Source organism: Mya arenaria, chromosome 16, assembly GCF_026914265.1.
Source record: "Mya arenaria isolate MELC-2E11 chromosome 16, ASM2691426v1".
Taxonomy (NCBI): domain Eukaryota; kingdom Metazoa; phylum Mollusca; class Bivalvia; order Myida; family Myidae; genus Mya; species Mya arenaria.
Window position 1 is genome coordinate 49,977,305 of NC_069137.1, and position 16,608 is coordinate 49,993,912.

Here is a 16,608-nt window from a genome sequence, read left to right on the forward strand (position 1 = left end):
GGGCGAGTTTTTCCACGAACATATTCTCCAACTCTATGAGCTCTGCTAATTTTAACACCGTTTTCAATAAATAATACAGTTATGCAAAAGTCAAGGACCTTAGTCTCACAATTGTCACTGAACGGATCATTCCGATCTTGATGCCCCGGTTGCGTCACGGCAGAGTATGACAATGGCAGTCCGTTTGCTCCGTATGTAGCGGGCGGAGGGCCACCGGAAGTTGCGGAAGGTGGGCCACAAGAGGAAGCATACGTCGGTCCACCGGAATGGACACTGGGCGTACTGCCACCGAATGCCATGTCTCCCGGGCCTTCAGGGATACCCCAGAACAAGTAATAATCCCTTATTGAACGACATTTTAAATTGATCACACTTTCATTTGCATTCTCAGCGAGGCTTTTTAACTGATTGTTTTCACATTTCACATTTTTGAGTTCATTTTTTAATAATCCCATATCGCTCGTGTTTTGTACAGACGTTGCTAGTAATCCATCATACTGGTCACTGATAAATGAATGTCCTCGATTTTTGACTCCATACATGACAACCTGTCCGTTATGGTTTGAACACTTGACTTGATCTGATCTAATTGATTTAAATTGTTATCCATACTGTCTAAACGTTGAAAAAGAGTATGTACATAATCGGGGGTAATATTTTGTGACATGTTTTGCGAAATACATATGAATTACCCGACGCCATGTAATAGGATGTTTGCTGATTGTAGAATTGCGGGTTCATTGGATTTATTGGAGTTCCCATAATAAAAGGCTGGCTTAATGGGGTTGCTGGTTGCTGCTGCGACCCTTGGGCCCTTTGAGCCCCCTGTCTGGTGGCCATTTTGCGCTTAGTTTCTTTGTCTTCAGATGGCGGGGTCCGGTTTTCCGTTTTGCGTTTTCTTGGCATTGCTGCTCATTACACAAATTACGCACTTTTACAAATAAATCACTATAAACACTTTAAACCGTTTTAATCCATTTATCTATTAATATATCCATAGAAACTAACCATTGTTGAGATTTTTCACTAGGTTTAAAAATTCGCGGCCATCTTAGTTCAACGCATGTGCGACAGGACAGGTTATCGTTACATTGCAAATTGGACGGGGAACAAGGACGAAAATTATGCACAACACGTATAACACATAAGTGTATATTTTCTCGTATAAAATAACGTACACACATTTTCATTATCCACATAGGGTTAATAAGATGAAATATAAAACATCATTTATCATGTTTTCAATCTAACATAATATTTTTCTTCATAACATACAACATAATATATCTTTGAAATTTCAAGATATTGATTTACCTTCAAAAATAAATACAAGTATGGTGATCTCATGATATGGTTGATTTCGCACAACGTAAACAATTATCAACATGGCAATTTTAAACTAAAAAAATATTGAAATAAAAGATACCTATTTACTGATATCATCAAACGTGTTTTATCACGAAATGAAATGAATGTTTTTGGAGATCTGACATAATACTTCTTATCCTTGACTGTAAAGGCACATAAGATATAAGATATTTGATAAATTGTAAAATTACATTACCTGCATACAGAATACAATAAACGAAAGATACATTGATTTATGTAGATCCTGAACGTGGAACAGTTTATGTCTGCGATTCATTGATCAACAGTACATTCACTTATTAATATGACAAATCTTATAGTATATAACTTTTACCAATCATATCTGTAATATAGCTATTCAAACAAGAAAATAGATCACCACTTACTATCACGAGACTTGATAATGGTCTAACACTTTTGCGTTATCAAAATCTTATTTATCCTGAATTCATTTGATTGTTACTCTTATATGGTAATGATGTCTAAGTTCAATAATAAAAAAAAACAAAAAACTAGAGATTGCTTTTTTGAAAAAGCGCTTGTCTCCCCTATTGTGTGGTCGTAGCTGAGAAAAAATAAATGATGGACATGAAATTTGTAACTTTGGACTGGAGACAAACCAACAGTGAAGTTTGGTTTATTCGATTATATTAAATAGTGAAGAGAAGAAAGTGTTGTTGATTAATCATGGAAAATGTAAACGAAGTTTGCATTGTATGAAGTTCCTGGGCGCAAGCGTTATTCAATTATTGATCGGAAACCATTTTTCAGCTCACAGTCATCGTGACCATGACCTTTTACCTACTGATCACAACATCAATAGGGATCATCTACATAACCAACTTGCATACCAAGTATTAAGTTCTTGGGTGCAAGTGTTCTTTAGTTACTGAGCGGTAACCATTTCTTCAACTCAAGGTCATGGCAACCTTGACCTTTGACCTACTGATCTCAAAATCAATAGGGGTCATCTACTAGCCATGACCGACAAGCGTACCAAGAATGAAGTTCCTGGGTACAAGCGTTCTTAAGTTATTGAGCAGAAACCATTTTTAAGCTTAAGGTCACCGCCAACGTATCATTTTTTACCTGAAGGTAACCTTGACCTTTGACCTTTTGATCTGAAAATCAATAGGGGTCATCTTCTAGTCATGAACAACTAGCTTACCAAGTATGAAGTTCCTGAAACCAAAGGATCTTTAGTTATTGAGCGGAAACTTTTTCTTCACTTCAAGGTCATGGCAACCTTGACCTTTGACCTAGTGATCTCAAAATCAATATGGGTCATCTTCTAGTCATGACCAACTAGCATACCAAGTATGAAATTCCTGGTTGCAAGCGTTCTGTAGTTATTGAGCGGAAACAGTTTCTTCACCTCAAGGTCACGGTGACCTTGACCATTGACCTACTGATCTCAAAATCAATAGGAGTCATCTACTAGTCATGAACAACTATGAAGTTCCTGGGTACAAGCTTTCTTTAGTTATTGAGCAGAAACCATTTTTAAGCTTAAGGTCACTGCCAACATAACATTTTTTACCTGAAGGTAACCTTGACCTTTGACCTTTTGATCTCAATAGGAGTCATCTAATAGTCATGAACAACTAGCATACCAAGTATGAAGTTCCTGGACCCAAAGGATCTTTAGTTATTGAGTGGAAACCGTTTCTTCACCTCAAGGTCACGTTGACCCTGATCTTTGACCTAGTGACCCCAAATTCAATAGGGGTCATCTACTAGTCATGACCAACTAGCATACCAAGTATGAAGTTCCTGGGTCTAAGAGTTCTATAGTTGTTGGGCGGAAACGAAGTGTGACGTACTGACTGACTGACTGACAGACTGATGGACTGACTGACGGACAGGGCAAAAACAATATGTCTCCCCATGAATGGGGGAGACATAAAGATATTACACGCAAATGATTTTTACATGGAAGGTCACCACGACCTTGACTATTGACCTTGTTACCCCCAAAACAATTGGGATCATCTAGACATCATGACCAACCTCACTTCAAAGTTTGGTGAACCTAGATCAAAGCATTCTCCTGATATTGCACGGAAATATTTTTTTACATTAGAGGTCACAGCGACGTTGACCTTTGACCTTGTGACCCCCCAAAATATAGGAGTTTTCTAAACCTCATGATCAACCTCCCTACCAAGTTTGGTGAACCTAGGTCAAACCATTCTCAAGATATTGAGCGGAAATGTTTTTTACATTGGGGGTCGCCGCGACCTTGACCTTTGACCTAGTGACCCCAAAAACAATAGGGATCTTCTACACCTCATGACCAACCTCCCTACCAAGTTTGGTGAACCTAGGTCAAACCGTTCTCAAGATTTTGAGCAGAAATGTTTTTTATATTGGGGGTCGCCGCGACCTTGACCTTTGACCTAGTGACCCCAAAAACAATAGGGATCCTCTACACCTCACGACCAACCTCCCTACCAAGTTTGGTGATCCTAGGTCATGCGGTTTTCCAGTTATCGATCGGAAACGAAGTGTGACGTACGGACGGACTGACGGACTGACGGACTACCGGACTGACGGACAGGGCAAAAACAATATGTCTCCCCCAGAGAGGGGGAGACATAAAAAATCAAAACAATATACATTGTAAACTTAAACTACTTTAAATATTTAATGCTGCATTAATCGCTTGACGTCAATTTGGTTGCACCAACTTACTTACCTCCATGTTAATGACAATTAAAAATTACATGAAAGGTTGTGTACCAAAAGGAAACATTGCATATGATAAGCAGAATCACTGACAAATATCACGATTTCAAGTATTGTGTTTAAATAAAATAAACACAAGAGATCTCTGAAACAGTATGTACCCTGCGCGCAATGTTGTCAGGAATATTTGGTCAATTGAATAAAATATGCATAGACCGAAGTGCCAGCTGATTTGACCTGATGAACTCAAAATCAGTAAGGGTCATCTACTAGCAATGCCCAGTCTCTATTTCAAGTTTGAGTCGGTGTGTGCATTGTCAAGTTATCTCTCGGACATTATTGTTCGCGTTCAAGATCATTAAGGGTCATAAACTGGTCACACACAACCTATTTGTCAAGTTTAAGGATCATATGATTATGTTTGCATTGTCTTGTTATCACTCGGTCAAGCTTTTTGCATTTAAGATTACTGTGACCTTGACCATAGAGTCAATATCCTCAGAACTAATAGGGGTCATCTACTGGTCATGCCCAACTCCAGATTAAGTTTGAGAACAATATGTCTAGGCATTGTCGAGTTATCACTAGGACAAACATTTTTGCATTCAAGGTCAAAGTGACCTTGACCATTAAGCCAATGATCTCAAAGACAATATGGTTCATCTACTGGACACGCTCAACCTCCAAATCAAGTTTGAGGATCAAACGACATGTACAAAGCAATATACCCCCTCTATTTCGAAGGAGAGGGGAGAAAATCCACATATTTCTTGAACAGCTCTTGCATTCTCTGTTCTATCGAAGATATAGACACAGCACATTCTGATAAGGAAAAAATATATATTAATCATATTATAAACATGCGTATTTGACCTTCAAATATATTGCAAAAAAATAGGTCAAATGACGCTCGAGTTTCGATACAAGCTTTAACATTTGTATCAATTGTGCATATCATTTAGTTTACAAGTTATTAATAAGCAAGCAATATCAATTCAAAATATATCAAACATTTAGGGAATCACGAGCCATGATTAAAGTATTGACAAAGACGAGACGAGTTCAATTACTTTAAAACATTGTTTCTATGAATTTCATATTTGCAATATTCTTAACCAAACAATCAAACAAGTTTGCAACAAAAATAATCAGCACCATTTCGATAAACAGCAACATCCAATGAAATCATATCATTAACAAAGTATCACTTTTTCAACCCATTTATAACACTTCTACATTATTTATTAGTTCGCAAACGTTTTTACATATAAAAGTAGCCAAAATTATGTTTGATGAAGATGTCCAATAACAGCAATAATTACTCTTTTAAAATCTAAATTGTCTCTGTCAACTCTTCGATATGACTATGTCAGCGGTGAACATACATGAGAGTAAAATCAAATAATAAAATCAAATAAAAGCATGCAGCTTTAAAACGTATTTAAAATGTATTATATTCGAACACTTTCGATATATGGCAATCACAATATAATATTATTATATACACGTCAACAGGTATACATGTTTATAAAACTAAAAAAAAAGCTTGATTGGCAGTCAATATGTTTATATCAATGCCAAAAGGCTTCAAAATTTCATTCACTGAACAAATAAAAATATGAATTTAAAAAAATGAATTAAAATAGCATACGTATAACCAAATATATATATTTAAGACCTTGATTTACATACAGTTTCATGTCCAAAGAAATTTTGTTTTGTATGGCATTACATCATCTAATTCCATTATTTTTATAACAACGTGTAAATAATAGTTAAACATTCAAAAAATAGATTTTATTTAGCACAGGTCATAAGTTTATAAGTATCAAACTTTACTATTATTCAATTTCTGTTGTGAATAAAAATGAGATAACAAATATTGCGTTTCTTTAAATATTTTGCAGGTCTTAGACTCAAACTCAAAACATAAGATAATGTAAGCCCATTGCCTATGTTTGTGAACAGTCTTAGAACTCAAATCTGCCAATGACAAGCGCCTTCCTTCGCCGAGATGTTATAACCTTAATTTTATCAATTTGAAAAAAAAAACAACAACAACAAAAACAAAGCATAATCTGTAATATATTAAATATAATATGGATTCTTGGTATTGAATGGTACCTGTTCACGTTTTATAGGATCAGACATCGGGTGAAATATGAAAAAAATGCTTGTTTCAATTTTAAAATATCATCACAACTTCATATTAGAGCTCAATTGATTTTAATTTGGCATCATGAGCTTTTTTTTCTAGCTTTTAATTTAATGCCTGTATTAACAAATGACTTTATAATTTGAAAAGTCTTGACCGACACAAAATCTGTGAACGAGTCCCTTTAAAACTTAGTAAAGTTTCTGATGTCAAATGAAAATGATTATACAATATAGCGAACTTAAACTAATGTCGTAAAATAAGGGCTTGCAAACACATCCATGTAAACAGATATCATAGTAACCTTAATCACTAGAACCACAATACAACAACTCAATATGACACGTATTGTAAAAGTTGTACTAATAACTAAACTGGTAAGCTTATCTAATCTTAATTTTGAATGATCTCTAAGTATGAGGAGATCTACGGTATACCTAGCATAACTTCATATTACATACTCGTGACATTTTGCAAAATAAAAATGAAAATCATCACCACCCGTCTTTTTGGGAAATCACAGATTCTTCTCTGCTCTCTTTTTCACTATTTCAGCGTAAGATAATTTCTCAAAACCATCTTCTTCTGGCTTCTCTTTTGAAGGCACTGGCGATGTATATTCTGCCTCTCTAAAAACCTTCTGATCGTCAGTTTTGTTTAAACTTTCCGCGGATTTCACAATACCGATGTTTCCAGAACGCACGGCCTGTCGTGGATATTGCGGACTGTTTACGTTTGGATTCAATATATCTATGGACGGATTCAAAATAGATTTTATCCAATCTTCTGAGCATTCACCGGTGTCTGGTTTTACGAAACTTGGTACATAACGAATAACGCCGCTTTTTTTTCCGATTTGCTTTGTTCTGCTCGAATTCTTTGATGGCGTCTCATCATAACTTTTTATTCCGACCGATTCTAAGCGAGCGTCGTCTGTTTTACGATACCAGGACTGTTCATTTCTTGTGGTTGGATTCGATCGGTGACGACGCATTATAAACCCATCAGCATTATCGAACTGGAAACTTTCTTTCTCTCTTATTGTCTCCACTCGATACGGGTTGTCGTTCCTCTTAAGATCGGCCTTGTCCTGTAAAGAAATAGATCATTGCGCATGCTCTGTTGCTCAAAACGGCAAAATACATTTCAGCTAAAAATGAAATTTTATGTCACCTTCATGTATATTTGAATTTAGCTTTCTTGCGTAATTTAGTAATTATCAATTTTCAAATGAAAAAAGTACCTCATTTTCGTTGATATGATCATTTCAATTATACTTGGTTCGAACAATCGGGACAACATAACACATGCAAAAAAAATCTAGACTGATATGAATCTCCGCCTCGCGGATTTAGTTTAAACATTTTATATATTACACCGATTGTAAAGAAAGTAACGATCACTTTTATACCAAGTCACTTTCGTTGGCACAATGTTGCACAAAAGTGTGGTATTGTGTTGTGGGGAAAACCGGAGTGTCCGCTTGGTGACAATTAACCAAACTCACATGCACCTAGCAGGGTCTCATTGTTGAGCAGCGAGTGTGCTAACCACTGTGCTTACCGGACAGCGGATTTTGGAACTAGTACTATACTTTCTGACAGGCGAGATAACTGGTATAGGTGACCACTAGACTTGAACGTAAAATTTAAACATCATTGTTTAAATGCACTCACTTTTGACAGCAAATGACCTGTGGCGCTCGACTTTGATTCTATCAGGGACGTTATCTCATCAGAAAATGCAATATTGTAATGATCTGCTCGTGTCTCAAATGTCTTGGTGGTCTTTAAAGCGAAAAACAAACGTAGCATGACTCGTCGTCAAAGGTTATCTCGTTTAATTTTAAGTTGAAAAGTATTTGATAAGTACAAAAAAATACTTGTCAGTTCAAATCGTAGAGCATATCCATGATTTGGAAGAAAAGTTACTAATAAATCTTCATACCAATTGATCCTTTTTGGTTTCCTTGTTGTCGTTTTGTGTTCCAAGCAAATGAATCAAAGAATCATTGTTATCTTTTCCATAAAGGTCATGGACGATTTCCGGGTTCTCGGCAGTATTTTCGACCTCAGAAGGAAACACTGCATGTTGTTCAAACGACGCATCACTGGTACCTTCAACAGTTGACGGCAATTGATTAACCCCACCACAAGGATTTAGATAGTTCAAATGAGGCAAACTTCCCTTATCCCATGTTGGCAAGCAATAAATGGATTCTGGTGGGATGTTCGTACTACCATGCATACTTTCGGTCGCATCTGAGTTTCCTTTATCAGATCCTTGTGATGGCAATGGATCAATCGATGTTTGAGCGATGTTTGTCTTTTCGTAAATAAATTCTGTTGCTTCTGGGTTCATCTTAAACGATCCCGGTGATGGCGGAAGATCAATTGAGGTTCGTGAGATTTTCGCAATGCCAGGTTTGAACAATGTTGCATCTGGATTCATACCATGATATCGTTGACTTCTTATATAGCCCGGGTCTCTATTGAAAACGGTATCTTGCTGTGTTTTTAATGGCAACGCTTGCTCGACGTTTATCTCGCTGTGTATTGAAAACATCGAGGATTCGGTCATTGTTGTTGACGGTACAACATTCATATTCGCGTGGGGTGCAGGTAGTCCAAATTGAACATTGTCAATTGAAGGTATTTGCTCTGTTATCAATTCCACTGCTGCTTGATCTACACAAGGTGGCACTGCAATGCTTTGCAACGGATGTGTCACAGCTGGCTGCTTTAGATCTCCAAACTTGTTTTCTTGTGATAATGGCTACAAAAGGTACACAAATAATAAAGCATACTAATTTAAACCAGACAATATAAAATATAATATTTATGCGAAAAGCTACAGAAACAAGCTCAGTAGCAAAACTCCACAAGCAAAATAAGCCAAATAAACATTACATAAAATGATCGTTGAAGCACAAACCATACGTATTTTGGGGGGCTCTGTAAAATCACTTTAAACATAACAGTTATTTTTTGCTGAAACTATGTTGTTTCATTGAATGATGATTTAAAAAATCATGTAATATGTGAGTGTTGTTTTTTAGGCTTAAATACTTGTGCCTTGTGCAATATTACTGGTAGTAGTGAGGATGTTGGGTTTTACTGTGACGTTTCAAGTATTTCATAACTGGTGAAACGATAAACAAGAGGCCCGAGAGGGCTTTTTTCTTATCCAAGGCATTTTCTTAGAGGTTAATACACAGCGTTGCAAGCCATTGAGTGATAATTGCCCGAGTAAATCATTATGGCCTGAGACGTCGTCGAGGGTCAATCTGAACATGAGGGCCAATTATCACTCAACGGCCTGACTACGTCGTGTATTAAACTCTTTAATACATATGTTGTTATACATATGTTGTTGTTTTTCTTATTCCGAACCCTTGTAAGTTTAAAGCTTTTTTTAAAGTTAACCTGCAATCCAGTTGTGCATTCTTATTTGCTTCTGGTTTGACTACGATGAGTAAACTCACGCTCAAATTAAAGTTTTTGAGGATAAGTCAAAAAGAAAAACAACAGTTTGCTGTCATTTTATGTTACCATCAATTTACACTGTTCCCCTTGAAATATTCTCAACACGTCTCTCCGATTTTTTCTTTACGAATAACTGACATCTGTCGTTTCATGCTTTGAATGTCACAATTCTATTCAATAAACTTGAACACGTAGCAGGTAAAACGACTGTTTGTACTTAAATAAATTATACCTCGTACTCGTGACTACATGTCAACATGCATGTACAGTGGTTGTTTTTCAAGTAAATTCAATTTTGCAGCTTCCTATGATTTGATTTTAGAATGTCAACGCTGAGCAAACAAAACGCAGCCCTAATAGTCCACACTGGTTATGTAACACTAGCATAGTTTCCTAACTGCGCTCGCGTTTGCCTCCCAATAGGATTTTAATAATTAATATGGTCAGGCGTATCATTAAATTGTGATAATTAACATAAGGAATTATTCCACATTCCCCAAATTTTATTTTAAGACAAAATTTGATTTCACGTGCGAACGTTGACCTTGCCCTTGACCCTAGGGACCCTAAACGCAATCCCTTTAAAGGTCTCCATAAACTCTTCCTATTGACCAAGTTTAGCCAAGATATGTCATCCCTAACTAAAGTTATTCTGTTTCAACTGTTTTTCTATTTTTAGAAACAGTGACCTTGAACTTGACCCTAGGGACCCCAAAAGAAATCCCATGAAAGGTCTCCATAAACTCTTCCTATAGACCAAGTTTAGTCAAGATATGTCAACCCTAACTAAAGTTATTCAGTTTCAACCATTTTTTCTATTTTCAGTAACAGTGACCTTGACCTTGACCCAAGGGACCCCAAACGCAATCCTATGAAAGGTATCCATTAACTCTTCCTATAGACCAAGATTGGTCAAGAGATGTCAGCCTTTTCTAAAATTATTTAGTTTCAACTGTTTTTCTTTTTTTAGTAACAGTGACCTTGACCTTGACCCTAGGGACCCCAAACGCAATCCCATGTAAGGTACCCATAAACTCTTTCTATAGACCAAGTTTGGTCATGATATGTCAACCCTAACTAAAGTTATTATGTTTCAACAGTTTTTCTTATTTTAGTAACAGTGACCTTGACCTTGACCCTAGGGACCCCAAACGCAATACCATGAAAGGTACCCATAAACTCTTTCTATAGACCAAGTTTGGTCAAAAAATGTCAACCCTTACTCAAGTTATTCAGTTTCAACTGTTTTTCTATTTTTAGTAACAGTGACCTTGACCTTGACTCTAGGGACCCCAAACGGAATCCCATGAAAGGTATCCATAAACTCTTCCTATAGACCAAGTTTAGTCAAGATATGTCAACCCTAACTAAAGTTATTCAGTTTCAACCGTTTTTCTATTTTTAGTAACAGTGACCTTGACATTGACTCTAGGGACCCCAAACGCAATTCCATGAAAGATACCCATAAACTCTTTCTATAGACCAAGATTGGTCAAGATATATCAACCCTTACTAAAGTTATTCAGTTTCATAGGTGAGTTTGACGTCGCCCGCCCGAACAACGACCGCCCAAACAACGACGTTCGACATTTCAATAACCAGGTTTCACTATGTGAAAACCTGGTTAATAATAAAGTTGTCAAAACGTTCAATCTGTGAGAGTGCAGCTTTAAATATATTTATTCAACGAATTAACTTGACTTAATGAACAGATATCTAGACAACCACTAACATTCTGAATGAGACTTGTAAATAAAAAAGCACTTATAATTTAGCCTTTATATATTTTTTTTTTGTTCTACTTTTAGTTTGCAATTAGTTTTAGTTACCAATGTTTTGGAAAGAATACAATTTTGGTCGAACATTTGGTGGGATTTTTGTTTTGTAATACTTATGACAAAACATCACTGTACACGATGTTTTAGACAGAAGGACACACGGACGGACGGATATCGAAACTTCGATATACCTCCCTTGAGGCAAAATAAACGCAACGATGAAAGATAACGATAACTGAGTTGCGTAACTGCCATGAAACTGTCAGTGACAAAGAAGGCTTATAGGGAACGAACTCGAAACAATCCTTACACTCATCAACAAGACAAAAGCAAATCGAAGCCTTAATTGAGGCAGCATCAACTAACCCGAGCGACTGATTCAACCGCAGATACAGGACTGTTGGGAGGAACTCGGATGCTGTCGATCCACGTCCTTGGTACGAACTCCTTGGCTAGTGGATTCAACCTGTATGTTTCCTCAACCTCAGTATTTTCAAGCAACGACTTAAAATGTTTCCATGTCAGGCCAAAAAAGCTTCCATGGTCGTTGCATATTTCCAGGTAATATTCCCATACTTTGCTGTCAAGGATATTAAAAAAGTACATTGAGAAGCATTTATACCGACTTGAAATAATGCTTGTTTGTATAAATGAATGCAAAAAATCGAAAAAAGATATAATCGTTTCTCTCAAATAGTTCTTCGTTACTTGGATCGGCTATTGAAAATTACATGGCAAATACTAAATATTAAATGATATGAACTAATTGTGAGATTCAATGTGTACAAAACTACCATACAGCATACATTCCGTATTCCACATACCTGCAGCGTCCTATGAGGCACAGAGCAACAGGATCACCAACTGCAATAACCAACGACTGTGCCCTTGTAATGACCGTGTTCAACAGCTTTAGGTTCGACAAAAATCCGAGATCATAGTCATCATTGTCTGCGGTATTCACAGAACAGGTGTGCTTGGTCCGAACTGTGCTCATGATGATCACACGAAACTGTTTGCCTGCACGAATATCAAAGTCACACTTAACACTGTGCGATCATGCTGTTTAATGAGTAGTACAATACCGCTCGAATGACACTCATTAGTCAGTTGTCAATTTTTAAATATGACTCTCCGACATCACATTTATATCGTTCAGAGGATTTTGTCAAGACATTTGACGTGAATAAATTTGAAGAATCGGAGATGCACCGCACATACTAAGTACAATAAGCTTCATTTCTTTAAAACGTCAAAAAAGATCGTTCTAATAACAGCTAATGGATGTCTTCACAATTGATAAATTTGATCAACTATGGAAAAGTCATACCGACTTTCATGATACAACTTAGAAACACAATTTTAACGCTTTAAAAATAAGTTAATTACAAGAGCTGTCACAGTATGGGACGAATGCCTCCGAATGTGACATTGACCTATGAACAAGGTCAGTACATGAAAAGTTGATCTTGCCTTTACGTGTCAAATACATATGCCAAGTTATTTTAAATTGCCTCTGAACATAAAAAATACCACCCATACTTGACAACCTACACAGTTATGTCCTTATATTCAGAATTCCCTTGTGAATAAACACTAAGTGTATCTTTCACCTTACAGGTAGGGACATGGGTCTTGCACACGACACGTCGTCTTGGTATGTGGAACACATGTGGCAAGTTATTTTAAAATCTGTCCATACAAGGGAAAGTTACAGCCCGGACACGACAACCTATACTCTATGTTCTTATATGCAGCACTCCATTGTGAATAAACACTAAGTGTGACCTTGACCTTTGAGGCAGGGACACGGGTCTTGCACGCGACACGTCGTCTTGGTATGTGGAACACATGTGGCAAGATATTTTAAAATCTGTCCATACAAGAGAAAGTTACAGCCCGGACACGACAACCTATACTCTATGTCCTTATATGCAGCACTCCATTGTGAATAAACACTAAGTGTGACCTTGACCTTTGAGGTAGGGACACGGGTCTTGCACGCGACACGTCGTCTTGGTATGTGGAACACATGTGGCAAGATATTTTAAAATCTGTCCATACAAGGGAAAGTTACAGCCCGGACACCAAAACCTATACTCTATGTCCTTATATGCAGCACTCCATTGTGAATAAACACTAAGTGTGACCTTGACCTTTGAAGTAGGGACACGGGTCTTGCACGCGACACGTCGTCTTGGTATGTGGAACACATGTGGCAAGTTATTTTAAAATCTGTCCATACAAGAGAAAGTTACAACCCGGACACGACAACCTATACTCTATGTCCTTATATGCAGCACTCCATTATGAATAAACACTAAGTGTGACCTTGACCTTTGAGGTAGGGACACGAGTCTTGCACGCGACACGTCGTCTTGGTATGTGGAACACATGTGGCAAGTTATTTTAAAATCTGTCTATACAAGGAAAGTTACAGAGCCGGACGGACGGACGGACAGACGGACGGACGGTGCGATTTAAAAATAAAATTTCATGATACAACTCCTCTTTTTGAAGTTTAGACGCTTCAAAACTAATAAATGAAAAAACAAGAAACAGCGTACCTTGGACGTTGGTAACCATCTCGACTGGGACGTGGTGAATCCCTCGTCTCCGCAACTCTGCTCGTATGCACCATATCTGAAACATGATTTGAAAAACACCATGAACACTACAGGGACAAAGCTAGTAGTCAACATTTCAAAGCTTGGGGTACAAACGACAAGCCAAGTAGTCAACCAGTTTCAAAATTTAAATCCTATTCACAGGCCCCTACGACATGCCAAGAAGTCAAACAATTTCATATTTAAATCCTATTACAGGCCCCTACAACAAGCCAAGATGTCAAACAATTTCATATATAAATCCTATTACAGGCCCCTACGACGAGCCAAGAAGTCAAACAATTTCATATATAAATCCTATTACAGGCCCCTACGACAAGCCAAGAAGTCAAACAATTTCATATATAAATCCTGCTTACAGGCCCAGAAGTCAAACCATTTTAAATATAATCCTGTTTAAAGGCCCGAACGACGAACCAAGTCTTCAAATGATTTCAAATATAAATCATGATTATAGGCCCAAACGACAATCGGAGTAGTCAGACAATTTCAAATATAAGAGACCTAAACTACTTTGAACGAGAAACACAAACATACAAACACAACTACCGTGACAAGTACAGTAGTCAAAATTTTAGTTTTAAATCCTGTCAGTAAGCGACAGCATAAGGGCACAAATGACACTAAAAGAGAGACACAAACCAACATACACAACACACAGACCGCACAAAGATAAAAACGCTTTATTTATAAATGGTGGAGTGTTAGGTGAAACACGTGTTCACTGGAACACGAGTTTACTGGGCGTTTAAACGGGTTCATATGGGTACAACCCCACTATCGGCCCTCCCTAAAACCATTAATATTACAGTATTACAGATATGTTACAGCAATATGTTTATTCCATTCGCATATGAATAATGACAGCTACGAAATAGAATATATTTATACTTTGAAATGAAAGTGTTGCTAGTGTCAGTATTTTTTGAAAACACTGTCTATGTGAAAAGTTTTTAAAAAAAAAACCCGTACACATGCCCTTTTTTTCGAAAAAAATGAACAATAAATAACTACAGAGGCTGAGAGCACACTCGTTTATATCATGGTTAAGATGAAACACATCTGCAAGCAATATTGTGAATTTATTAAGCAACCGATCAAAGAGAACATATCAACGTTGAAATTTCAATGACTTTTGGCGACCATCATAATTGCGGGGGGGGGGGGGGACAAGTCACTTTTACTCATATTTTAGCCAAACATTTATCACGATTAAAATATACCAATGTTTTTACAATTGTTCAATCCTTACAGAACATATATAGACAATGTACGTATGTAGAGATAAAAGGTCGATAACTATAACGTAACATTCAGCGGTTTTCTTTCAAAATGTAAGTCTACTTTTTTTTAAATCTATACAATATACTAGATGGAAATGTAAGAAAACCAATAGAACGAACCTTCAAATGCAGGTATTGAGAATCTTACCTGCATGGTGTATGTCGAGACAACACAGATGCTTTTTCTGTCAAACCTTCCCCATTCTCGCGGCCAGTGTTTACAAAGTTGTTGGACCTGATCAACAACTTCGTACAACTGTTAAGGAAAATGTATGCATTAATACGCAATGATTAAATATAAATGGGTCTTAAACTTGATAAAGAGACAATGTCCCTTCTTGGTCGCTATAAATATCAGTCATTTTTTATAACCTATATTTATTTAAATAACCTAAGACTTATCAATAATCGACATTAATCAAATTGACCTCCATTGCTGTTGCACCTCTGTCGATATTTTTTATACTAGTGGAAGATCAGAGCATATCCAATGATTGCCTAGTAAACCATCGTATAATATTCCCATATCAGAAACATATTAACAATCATCTATGCTTACTTTAAGCGTTAATATGACAAACAATATGACGTTAAATTATTTGATAACATAACACAACCATTCGCGACATTTCTAATGGTAAATTTCATTCATGAAATCAACTTTAAGTATTCTTATGTGTAACTATGTCTGTGCCTTATTTAACCCATCAGCTTTCAAACCTCAGACATGTTGTAATATCCAATCTTCAAGTCAGGCATGATTTCTTTTCCTCTGGCAGTGAAAAAAGTGAGCGGATAGTAAACCTTATGAGGTGCAGGATTTTTGACTGCTTTCAAACGGCTGTCATAAAAGAGAGCTGAGGTGAAGTCAATGATAGCCTTGTTAGAGCGATAATTGTCACCAAGAGTAACAACAAACGGGCTGTCCATAAGGTAATACTCTGCAAGTCGCTCTAGCATTGACATCTGAAATTGTTCTTGCTGGGCAATCTTTGAACAAACGTCAGGGCTTATCTGGAATAAACAATTTAAACTGATTCACTTATTAATCACTGCGGTTCATCCGTGTATGAAATGTTCAGATAGTGCACTTTGTGAAGTCCGAAGAACTATAAAATGTGTATATTGATCAAATGACTTCATACCTCTACGGACCAAAATAAGAAGAAATTGAATGTTTAGTTACACACATTCTTTGCTTAACTGTCCTGAAATATTCTAACA

General features: G+C 36.8%; 1 protein-coding gene across 5 annotated transcripts in view; it reads right to left on the reverse strand.

Annotated features, from left to right (window-relative positions):
* Window positions 1-1,136: 1,136 nt before the first annotated feature.
* Window positions 1,137-16,608, reverse strand: part of LOC128222124 (probable helicase with zinc finger domain) — a 32,329-nt gene continuing 16,857 nt past the window's right edge. For 4 of the 5 annotated variants that reach the window (XM_052930989.1, XM_052930990.1, XM_052930991.1 and 1 more), the window contains 8 exons: window positions 16,105-16,398; window positions 15,533-15,640; window positions 14,042-14,117; window positions 12,299-12,494; window positions 11,841-12,054; window positions 8,159-8,986; window positions 7,888-7,998; window positions 1,137-7,301 (listed from right to left, as the gene is read on the reverse strand). In XM_052930989.1, coding sequence (XP_052786949.1) covers window positions 6,729-7,301; window positions 7,888-7,998; window positions 8,159-8,986; window positions 11,841-12,054; window positions 12,299-12,494; window positions 14,042-14,117; window positions 15,533-15,640; window positions 16,105-16,398 — 2,400 coding nt within the window. In that variant the 3' untranslated portion in view covers window positions 1,137-6,728. The remainder of the gene's footprint in view (window positions 7,302-7,887; window positions 7,999-8,158; window positions 8,987-11,840; window positions 12,055-12,298; window positions 12,495-14,041; window positions 14,118-15,532; window positions 15,641-16,104; window positions 16,399-16,608) is intronic. The other variant, XM_052930992.1, reaches the window with a different exon arrangement.